The sequence below is a fragment of the Aphidius gifuensis genome, linkage group LG4 (assembly GCF_014905175.1).
Source record: "Aphidius gifuensis isolate YNYX2018 linkage group LG4, ASM1490517v1, whole genome shotgun sequence".
Classification (NCBI taxonomy): domain Eukaryota; kingdom Metazoa; phylum Arthropoda; class Insecta; order Hymenoptera; family Braconidae; genus Aphidius; species Aphidius gifuensis.
This window is the reverse complement of record NC_057791.1, coordinates 17,665,182-17,677,330: the sequence shown is the minus strand read 5'-3', so window position 1 is coordinate 17,677,330 and position 12,149 is coordinate 17,665,182. Positions and strand designations below refer to the sequence as shown.

The 12,149-nt window shown below is 25.7% G+C and overlaps 1 protein-coding gene across 8 annotated transcripts in view; it reads right to left on the bottom strand.

The window, feature by feature from the left end:
• The window catches only part of LOC122855368 (protein pangolin, isoforms A/H/I/S), a 100,751-nt gene that overhangs the window by 7,778 nt on the left and 80,824 nt on the right, over positions 1-12,149 (bottom strand). For 5 of the 8 annotated variants that reach the window (XM_044156663.1, XM_044156664.1, XM_044156657.1 and 2 more), the window contains 6 exons: positions 7,979-8,066; positions 7,209-7,304; positions 6,978-7,115; positions 3,571-3,653; positions 3,306-3,436; positions 2,020-2,185 (listed from right to left, as the gene is read on the bottom strand). In XM_044156663.1, the coding sequence (XP_044012598.1) occupies positions 2,020-2,185; positions 3,306-3,436; positions 3,571-3,653; positions 6,978-7,115; positions 7,209-7,304; positions 7,979-8,066 (702 nt within the window). Of the gene's footprint in view, positions 1-238; positions 399-2,019; positions 2,186-3,305; positions 3,437-3,570; positions 3,654-6,977; positions 7,116-7,208; positions 7,305-7,978; positions 8,067-12,149 lie in introns of all 8 variants that reach the window. The other 3 variants (XM_044156665.1, XM_044156658.1, XM_044156662.1) reach the window with 1 other exon arrangement.

Below are 12,149 nucleotides of genomic sequence, written 5' to 3'. Positions count from 1 at the left end.
TTGAAAAAAAAAAATATATATGAAAATTAAATAAAATAGCAAGGGAATTATTTAAATTATGTAGGGTAATTAAGGGAGTATTATTATTATTGATTATTATTATTTTTTTCTAAAATATAATTTGAATGAAAATGAAAAAAAAAAAAAAGTAGTTTTCAATTATTAGATATTATTATTATTAATTTATTTTTTTCGTGTTTTAAAAAATAGAATTGTGTGGAGTGAGGCATGTGGGTACCTCCAGGATCACTGTTTGTGTCTTGTTTGCGCTTCCTCTTCTTAGTTCGGTTGGTATTTGCGCGGGAAGACCAGTCAGGGTAGAGCTGCATGTGCAACTGTCGTTCATGTCGCGCCAATTCGTAATACTTGGCCTGTTCCTCTCGCCCTAGCGCGTGCCACTACCGAATGAAGAGAACCAAACACTTTTTTTTTTATCGTCATTTTAACAATTTATCAAAAAAAAAAATATATGGAATACAAGAGAATGAAGTATTTTATAGAAAAAAAAAAAGAATAAAAAAAATTGGTAAAAAAAAAAAATTAAAAAAAAAAAAAAAAAAAATAGGCAAATATTGTAACCGTGATCTAAACAAATAGGATAATCAAGATAAAAAAGAATCAATTATCATTTCTCATTTAATATAGTTTTTTTTTTTTTTGTTTTGCTAGTTGTTTTTTGTACTATTCTACTGCCGCCACCCTGTGTTGCTATATATAAATTTATATACTTATTACTCAAGTTAGGTCATCTATAGAAATCATTAAAAATAATTTGAAAAAAAAAAAAATTGAAAAGTCTACTTGATATTTATTGGATAAAAAGAAAGTATATATATTATAAAAAAATTAAAAAAAAATGTTACATTTGGGTCCATACTTTCCGTTTTAAGTGCTAGAAGAACAGCCTAGATTGCATTCCATCCCTTATCAAATTTTACTAGTTAAACTTTCATCAATTTATTTTTCTACAGAGTGTCTGATAGATCCTGATTTTTTTATTTTCGTTTATTTCAAATAAAGGAACAAAATAAAAGTAAAAAAAACTGTTAAATAAATAGATTTTGTTTGAAAAGAAAAAAAATTTCAAAAATCAAAGCCTAATTAATGTAATTGGTGATGGTACAAAATGACACCCAATTAAAAAAACTACGCTGTCAAATTAATTTGCCTGAGACCAATTATTAATTACTTTGACCTTGATACAGTTTACGTTAAAATAAAAAAATTAAATTTTGTCACTATCTTGTTTAAAATTAAAATTATATTACTATTATTACTATTATTATTATTATTATTATTTTGTTAGGGTGGTGGACTTGGACTTGCACCGATTGTACTACCAGACATCCTGTATGAAATTTATCAATTTTTTTTATAATTATCATTTAAATAGTCAAATAAATTAAATCAGATTAAATTTTTTTTTTTCAAAATTACACCGCTTCAGGGATTTGGCCAGACAATCATTGCATAACGCGGGTTTTTTTTTTGAGCTTTTTTTCTACTTTTTTATAATTTTCTTTTTTTTTTTTTGAAATACCGTTTACTTGCCCACATTCCACATTTTCCCACAGACAATCCAATTTTTATCCGAAAAAAAAATTAATCCGCTTTTATTATTTTTTTTTTCCCTTCAAATTGAAAAGAAAAAAAAAAAAAAAAAAAAATTCAAGACAAGTAAGTTTAAGGAAAGCAAAGAAAATTAATTAATAATTTTAAAAAAAATAAAATAAACAAATAAAAATAAAATATAAAAAAATATATAAAGTTTTGTATATATATATATATATTTTTAATGATTAAATAATAAAAATAAATAAATAAAATCTAGTATATATTAAATAAAAAATAATAAAAAATAAATTAGTTAATAATTAATTAATAAACGCATAGAGACTTTGATCGTTTCAATTTTGTTGTTTAGATTTTTTTTAAAAAACCAATATAGGTAACTAATTTATTTATGATAAAAAAATTTAATAGGGGGGAGCCTGCTGTTCTAGCACTGGAAAGTGGTACCTCCGGTGGGATCAGTGGATCGTTCTTTCTTCCTCTTCTTCTTCTTGCTGCCATATCCATAGTTATCCCTGGCACTCCAGCCGGGGTAGCGTTGTTGATGAAGATGGCGCTCCTGTCTCGCCGCCTCATAATACCGCGCCTGCTCCTCTCGGCTTAGCGAATGCCACTGCGTGGACATATGCCCCAAAACGTTCAATTTTTTGTTTTTTTTTTTTTTTTTTTTATATAATCTAATGTCTAATTTAAAAAAAAAAAATCTTATTCTGCCTCCTTATCAAAGTCTCAATGAATCTTGTTTTCGTGCACCGTTTGCAATTTTTATTTTCAAATCTTATATTAAAAAAAAATTGTCTTATTTTAATTATTAAAACACTCACTGTGCAATAATGCACCTGCATGACCTTTTTTTTAAATACCCATATATACTTTCTAACCCGATCTTTCCTATCTATTAACGATGATTTTTTAAACCATCCTATTAACTTTTTTACTCCTCACGGATTCAATCGATCCCACCTACAGTGTTCTGTATATTATTTTTTTTATTTTAATATTTTGCACTGAAGTATGTAAATAGTTTTTCTACAATTGTTTTTTTTTTTTTTTTTGTTAATAATTATAGTGAAGCGTAGACTTTACTCACAAGCGTTAGAAACATGCAATTTTATTTTTATTTTAAATTGTAAATTTTATTACTTTTTTAAAATTTGAGTCTATTAATTTAATAGTGTATCTCGAGGAGTCAAGATTTTTCAATATTAAATAAATAAATATTTTTGTTAATGAAAAATTAATTAATTAATTATTGTTAGTAATAGAATTTCTAGTCTCGAGTAATTAAAATTGCAACAGAATGGCTTTATAGAATTAATGCATTATAAAAAAAGTCTATCTTCATTTATTATTAAAAAAAAAAAAAAAAAAAAACAAATACAAAAAAAATACGAATAATTGTTTTTTCATTTCCAAAACAAATACAAAAAAAATTGAAAAAAAAAAAAAAAAATTAATTATTGTATAGTGCATTTAATTGTTTAAACTCGAAATAGATAAAATGATTTCTATTTTAATCTTGATTCCTTCAAATGAATAATTTTCGCATTATTATTAATTATCGAATTTTTAAAAATTTTTTTTTTATTAAAAAAATGTATTAAAATCTTGTATTTGTATTTTCATATTGATATATTATTAATATATGTGTAATGCGAAAATTATTATATAATAATATAAATTAATTGAATGTATATATATTGAAAATATAATTAATCAATTAAATAACTCACCCGCCTCCCCAGAATTTGGTTTATAGCGGCACTCTCTTTTAAGGTACACTCTGCCACGACTTTCGCTCTCATTTCCTTCATATACAGCATAAATGCATTTAAAGGCTTCTTTATGTGGGGTTTCTTTTTGTCTGTTTAAAAAAATTATTTATTAATAAATCATACATAGATAAATAAATATTATTTCTATAAAAATATTAATTTAAAATTTATAAAATCATTAAAATTTTTCACATCAAAAATCAATTAAAAACAATAAAAATACCTTGATTATTTTGTTGTCCAGTGTCTTGAGTTTTTGTGTTGTCTGATGATAATGAAGATGAATTTTTTTGATCTATCGAAGACCTTGAAAAATAAAAGAAACAAAAATTAATTATCAAGACATATATATTCATAAAAAACAAAAATAAAATGTCATCTTAAATTTCAAAAAGTTTCTTATTTTCATTATTATTTTTTTTCACATAATAATAATACCGTTTAGAATTTGATTGTTTAGAATCATTGATGATATCACATTTAATATTTGGTAATGAATATGGAGTAGTTGAACTTTGACTGTTTGTTAATTGTTCAGTAATATTTGTTGTTGTACTATCAAAATATGGCTGTGGCAATCTTAATGGATTTCTAATAAGTTGTTGTGGCAATGACCAATTCATTTGTTGTGACATTAATTGTTGTGCTTCAACCATTGCTAATAATTGCATAAAATAATATTGTGATCCATATGACGATGATGATGTGTTAACATCATTTGGTAATGTCATATTTGACATTTGCATTAAATTACTCATATGTAATGCATTTATTAATTTTTGATCATTTAATTGTGTTGTATTATTATCATTATTTGGTTTACTTGTATTATCTTGTAATATTGTCATTTTTGGTAATACTGTATCAATTTTATCATCAATTGATTTATTCATTGATGATACACTACTTTTATCTGATTCTTTATCATCATCATTATTATCACTATTATTATCTTTTTTAATAACCAAATTTAGTGGCTCCAAACACTCGGACTCCATCGCCACTTGGTGTCCAATCTTCAAATTTATATGGCAACAGAATAACAAATATCTCCGTTGTCACTTTTTTTTTCCTTTTCTTTTTAAATAACCAAAATTGTCAATCATCAAATTATTTTCAATAAAAAAAAAATTATTATATAACTAAATAATAACAATAATATTCACAGCTCAAAAAATTATTCTTTTGTTCATCACAATAATTTAAAATTAATAAAAAAATTAAATAAATATAATAAATAATAATACATCACTAGAAATTTTATATATTGACTAATTTTAATATCACAATTTTAATGAAGCTCTTTATTAATAATAATTTATAATTTATAGTTTTTTATCAAGTGTTCTATCCCACCTCTTGCACTAATTTTAATGGATCCACCGCCATATATATTTTTTAAAATATTACAAAGCACCATAAGACAATAATAAAAATTATAAATATATAATAAATATATAATTTATTTGATAATATATTTCATTGTTTAAATAAATTTTAATAAAATAAATTATTTATGTATTATTATTATTTGATGAATTATAATGGTCAAAAAATTTATGATTGGGCCTGAAGAGGAGAGTCACTCTTTTGTGGGTAAAACGTCCTGAAGCGCGGAATCACCAGGCGGTGTTACGATTGATTATCCGTTGGTTGGGGGGATGAAGGAGGATAGTGGGTTGCACGGGCCATCATTGCAATTCATGGCTCTACAACTACATTTCGCATTGCCCTACCAATGTATAATTCCCATTGGGTACAGCAGAGATGAAGAGAAAGAAAGAATTATTGTGAATCAAGTGATCCTGACAGAGACAACCAACCACGAATCGTGAAAATTGCATGTTTTTTTTTTTTTTTGTTTTACATTTTTATTATTTTTTATTTTGGCGGGCTTGGATGGCGCTGCAATCGTCACACAAAATTATTATTAGGGATGACACTGTGACCAAATATACACTACATCAAATCCAACTTATCACCATCCACTTTCATTGTCACTACATCCAGTATATTTCAATTATACATATATTTATTTTTCCCCATCATCACGTGCTTTGGATTATCACCATAAACTATTTTCTTTTTCTATTTCCTAATATAGTCTCAATTTATTGATATTAATATTACATCAAATTTTGTTTACAATATTATTATGATCATTTTTATAATCTAATATTTTTTATTATTTGATTTTCATAGTAATATATTTTTATTAAATAAAATAATGATAATAATATTAAAAGTTCAAGTACAATGATGATGCGCGGGCGCGTGTTTTTGTCTTGTGTAACAACAATTTTCTATGTGTACACAGAAAAAAATAAAAAAAAATAACAAATTTTTGTTCTTTCTTTCGCGAATCTACAAACGTTACTGCGCGTTATGGATGCGAACTACATTGTAATGCTCTTCTCCCCTCTATTTCAATTCGACAGTCATCATAATGGCGAATAATATTTTAAAAATATATTTTTTATATCTTTCATATTTATCATGTTGTGTTATATTCATCCCTTGGAATAAATATCATACTTGAACGAGTATTATATTTCATTTGGTCCATGATGTATATTTTCCTTAAAGTTTTATTGAAATAAATTTATTATTTCTTATTTAAATTTAGTCAATGAACAAAAAATTATGATGAAAGAGGGGTGGTTGTTGAAATGGTGAGGGTTATTTCCGGGTGAGATAGACATTGTCAAGTGGCAATGCAAATTAGAAATCTGTTAAGAGGGTAATGATCAATACATGAAGCAAACAGAGAGCGCAGACGCTACGTGACTCGGCAATTCGATAAGTGTTTCTCATCCAGCAGCTTTTCTCTTTCATCCCTCATTTTTATACATATATCTTTATTTTATATTTTTTTTCATAAACATTATTATTATATAATGCATACACATATATTCACTCTGTTGATACAAAATTCTGTTAAATTTAGGGGTTGAATTTAGCCACAGATTGGTGCTACCCCCTACGGAAATTGTACGAAACCATTGAAATATTATCATCCCCTTTTGATCATTTATTTTTTTATATATTATTTTCTTTTATTATTATTATTTCTTGTAACTGAATACTTCTTTATCAGTTGGTGGATTTAAAATTGGTCTTTATCAACAGAGCTTTAAATCATGCAATTGATGATCATCAAAAATTCTTTATTTTCATTTGATAATTATTTATCGGTGTGTTGATTTATCATTACGTTTTTTTTTTTTTTTTTACCTTTCTTTATTTTTATGTTTGTTAAGTTTTTATTTTATTTTTTTTTATCAACTATGTATATCTTGTTTTGTTGGATCAAGCAGCTAATTGGCACTGGGTAGCCAAGCGTAAATCAAACAACTCTGATTATATTTATTTATTATAATTTTTTTTATATTTTTTATCTTTTCTTACGTTTAATTTCCAAGTATTTTCTGCATTTAATTATTCATGAGTGATTTTTTAGCATTATATTTTTTCTTTATTGTATTAAATTATAATTTTATTATTTTTTATAAAAAAAAAAAAAGCAAAAAAATTATGATATGAATAATATTTAATGGTATTTTATTCATATAATTGATTTAATGCTTATTAAAATTAGTATTAAATTGAATATTAAATTTATTTAATTACCTGTGATTATGATCTAGGCTAGAATGATCCACTTTTGGTGCTGATGATACAAGTGCGTGTGATGCAAGTGCATGTGCATGCGGACTGAGACCTGGATGAGGTGGCATTAGACCCGTCGGTGAAAACCGATACAATTCACTGAAATAATAAATTTTTTAATTTTTCATTAAATTTATTATTATTAAAATTTGATTATCATTATTTTATTTTAATTATAAAATTTTTATTTACCTTGGTAAACTGGTGCCTGTGATGGGTAAACTTGTGGGATATGGACTTCTGAAACCAGCACCTGCTGATGGAATTGAATACATACTTGGTGCGTGCCTGTAATTTTTAAATTTATTTATTTATTTTTTGAAATATTTTTTGATGAAACCTCTGTTGTTTTTTTTCATTTATTAAAACCACAGTATATGTTAAAAAAAAATTAATAAAAAACAAAAAATATATATAGGACCAAAGTCATTTTGAAACCCATACAACCCATTGTGGTTTTTTGGTAATTGCGCAATCTTGGTAAATTCCATTTCTACTTTCAGTTTGCTTTTTATATTTTTTTCATTTCATTCCTTGTTATTTTTTTGTTGTAATTTTGTTTGGAATAATTTTTTACTGGTGGACCACAGAAGAAGATAGTGTGAGTTATTTTTTATTTTTTATTTTTCTAATTGAGGGAAGAAGACCTTAACAAATCATCCGAGGAAAATCCAGATTTGGGGTTGGTTTAGGCAGAAAGCAAATAAAAAGAACATACAACAGGAAAAAAAAAAAAAAAATAGAAAAGAAACCGGATTTTCTAAGTGAATCTACACGAAGATGATAGGGTATACTTGACCTAATAGACCGTAAGTAAGTGGCTAATCCAACGACTGACTGACCATATACTTGGGGACAATGTATACACATTTATTGTTTGATTAATTTTCATTTACTTTGGTTTTATTTTTTTCCAATAAATTTGTTATCTAATATTTTATTAATATGATTTATTTACTTACCAGGATCCAACTTGCATTGATTCCGGACTCAAAATTGGATAAGGATACTGTCCCGTTGGAAAGGGGTACATTGAAGGCCTCGTTAAACCTGCAAAAAATAAAATAAAACAAAATAATTAAAAATAAATAAATTATGTTATTTCAACTATTCAAACAATAAACTAAATAATTTTAATAATAATTAAAAATTACAAACACTCAATTTCATAATTTTCTCTCATTAAAAAAAAAAAAAAAAAAGAAAATGTTTTTTCTTTAAATAAAGTAAAGTTAACGTCAAAGTAATTTCTTTAATTTTAATATTCAATTTTTTTTACTATTTTCCAAGTGAAAAAAGTGAGTTTTTATTTGAAAAGAAAAAAAAAAGAAAAACGTCTGATCAAATATTATTGCAACGAGGATCAAAGAAATTTTTATCAGATCAAATTTTAAGTTAACTAAATATTTCACATGGAAATTGGTTTGCTTGGTTAACTAAATAAATACAGTTAACTGGACTTTGAAAATTCACAAATAAAATATACTATTTATTTAAAATTAAAATATCTTAAAATCATATTTAAATTAAACTGTTTAAATATATAAAAAAATTCAATGAATAATATTTAATTAGACAAAAATGGAAAAAAAAAATTAAAAAAGTTATATGATAATTATCCTTTGAAACCATATAACATTGGTGAAATTTTCTGGGAAGAGAACAAGAGTAGGGATTTATATAAATTTGTGAGTTTGAGACAGATATAATGGTGAAAGCCACACGTTTATTATAGAAACAAGATATATTATATATATATTCATAGAATAGAGGGGTATAAATATTCAACTGTTAAAGTGTAGAGTATAGGGTGTTGCGTATTACGTGTCAAAGGGGTGTACAACTAGCATTGATATAACAGACAGAATTTTGATAAACGAAATTGTTGAAATAACGTGCGTGTGTGCCTTTGGCGAGTCACATAATTGGCATCGTAAAGACCTAACGAGTATATCAAGGGGGTTGAAAATCTCCTCAAGGATATATAATATGGGTAAGCCTTAAAATACTGATGATGCTAATATTTTATTGAAAAAAAAAAAACAACCCCCAAAGAAACCAATGAACAAACTTTTCATTGTAACAACCACAAGAAAAAAAAAAAAAAATCTAATTAATTTATTGATTTATCAATTGATTATACTTTCTTTTGGTATTATTAATTTTTTAAAAATCTATTTGTATATCAAACAGACTGCAAATGAACAAGACAAATTAAGATTTATATATAAGTACAGATAATAAAAGAAAAAAAAAAATTGAAATAGTGGGATACGTAATATCCTGGCAAGGTCCACAAAAATCTGTCATGTGTGCTTAATCACTTTCCAGTCGACTCGGCATTCTGCAACCCCATTATTGGCGTTTCACCACCCGGAAAATTACTCTTTTATTTCCCTTATATATATCTGTATATTCTTGAACAAGCCCTTTTTTTTCTCTCTCTTTATTTTTTGTAAAGACTGGCAAAAAAAATATATGTATAAAGCTCAATCCTATATATATATATATATATCGGTAGTTTTTGCAGTTCACTTTACTCACTTGAACTTTTTTCTACACCGTCGTATTATTGTCGACAACTGCGAAATTCCAACTTGCGCTTGATTTACTATTTTTTTTTTACCTTTGCTTTATTCAATCCAATTGTTGAGCTTTTTTTTTTTTATTTGAGTAGGATAAAGGTAAAATGAGAAAGCTTTAATGGTGGTTAGAATTAGGGAGAAATATATTTCCTAGTCGATATAGAGATAGCTAGTAAAGTTTGAGGATATATCCAAGAAGAACAAGACTGATAAGTGAGGTTGGTAACAAGTCTAATCGAGCGATAAGTTGCGGATGAATGAATGTACCGTCAATTTTTTTTTTTTTTGTACCTTTTACACCTAACTTTATAAGAGGATATCCGGTTCAAGCTCAAGTGCAACTAAAAGTCAAAATTCAACAAATTTAACCAATGATAAAATTCATTTTATTCAACTTGATATCATTAAAATGAGATAATTCAACTGGCATCATTAAAGACTGAATGAAAAAAACGAACTATTATTTCAAAAAGATATTTAAATTATTTAAAAATAAATAAATATAATAATGTCTTTGAAAATTGTATTATTCCACTCCCTGAAATATTTTCCCACTATACAAAATCATTTTTTTTTTAAAACAACCCATAAATTCTAAACCTCGAGAATTCGATAATTGTATTAGCACTAAGCAAATATTTTATCACGCAAAAACATACGCGTAATATTGACGTTTTTTTAAAAAAAAAAGAAATGATAGTTAAGCAATTTCTTTGTAGCATTAAACATGTGTCAAAATATATTCACACAGTATAAAAGTGATATAATGACAGTTTACGATAACAACAAGTCACGAATTAATGTTTATAAAAAAAGTTACAGTTGTTAAACGAATAAATTCAATAAATGAATACAATATATATTATATTGATACACGATAATTGCATTAAGTTTTGTGTGGTTGTTGTTTCACTGGTTTATATACAATGATAGAAAGAGATAGATTATAACAAGTCGATAAACGCACGTGTCATGTGTATTAGACTCCCTACCAGAGTGATAATGAATACCCGCTGTGCAAAAACCAACCCACGATGACACAAGCTAACCAATACTTGCTTCATTTTCAATTGCAATAACCAGAAATATCCATTATCAATTGAGCATTTTTTATTTTTAATTGACAAAAAAAAAAAAAAATAATAATTTTTTTGTATTTAAATATGTTATATAAAGTAGTAGAATATATAATCAATGTATTTGATTTATAAATATATTTTTAATGAACCAAAACAAGATGAAAAAAGGAAAAAAAAAATGTCAATAAAATTAAAATCAATTAGTCATATCATTTGCTTAGACAACGAAACATATAAGGCACCACACAACATGCACAAATTATTTTAACGAACTCAACTTGAATATGGTCAAGGAGATGGATTGAGGGTAAAATATAGGCACGCCTTCATTACAATTCTGTTTTAAATGTATCTGGTTTTAGTGCATGTGTATACATGTCTGTATGATTTTGCCTCGTTATTTGCATTTGGCATGCTATTTAGCTGACTTAGCCAAGTGGAACTAGTTGCCTTGTAATTGTACACAGTCTCGAAAGGAGTGCCCATGAGCCAACTCCCTGTCAATAGATCCACCGAAACAAGATGTTTTTTTATTTTTTTTAAATATGTATTTATAATAATTTTAAATACATATATTTACAATAATTATTATTATTTTTGTTAAACAAGGTGCATTTATATCTGTCTCTTTTGATTTCTCATTTTGTTTTTTTTTTCTTACAAATGTTGTGATTGTTTTCGATCATTTATTTGTAAGAAATAAAATAAAGATTTTATTGAATTAATAAAATTCCATGAAAATATATATAAAAGAAAAAATAAATAAGGAAAGTTATTGATGTAAAAATACTAATGATTCAATGTAATCAGATATACATATATATATATATATTTTAAATTTCTTTTTGATAAAAAAAATTACTTTGATTTGAATAAAATAAAAAATAAAAAAACTACATTTTTTTTTTTATTTATTCAACTTATTGCAGAAGTCCTTGGTAGTTAAATAAATGGAGCTTGAGAAAGTGGTGGCTAATTAGAAGTATTTCAAGCGATTCAAGTGAAAATGCAAATCATAAAGAAGAACACACGGGTTAGGGATGATGAGGTAAAAGGTGATGACGTATTTTTTTATTGGGGTGAAAATATATAAAAGTCAAAGAGAGAGAGAAAAGAAAAAAATAAAAAAAAAAGGGGAATTTTCCGTAGAAAACGAACGACAAAATGGATTGCTCGTTTGCAAGACAAAGAACCTGGTTCATATATATACGTATATATGTATTTAAAATAGTCTTGAATAAATGCAGTCACCCCCATCTATTCTAGAAACGAGCGAAATAGAGTTTGGGTTATATAAAAAGAGTACAGCTCGATTTTCAACACAAAGCGCTATTTAAATTTTATTTTGATTAAGAGATCGGTAATTCATTTTTTTTTTTCTTTCGTTAACCCTCTGATTTCCTGAGGCAGCTATTACCTCATGTCGGATCAAATACTTTATTTTTTTAAATGTTGTATATTAGTTTTAT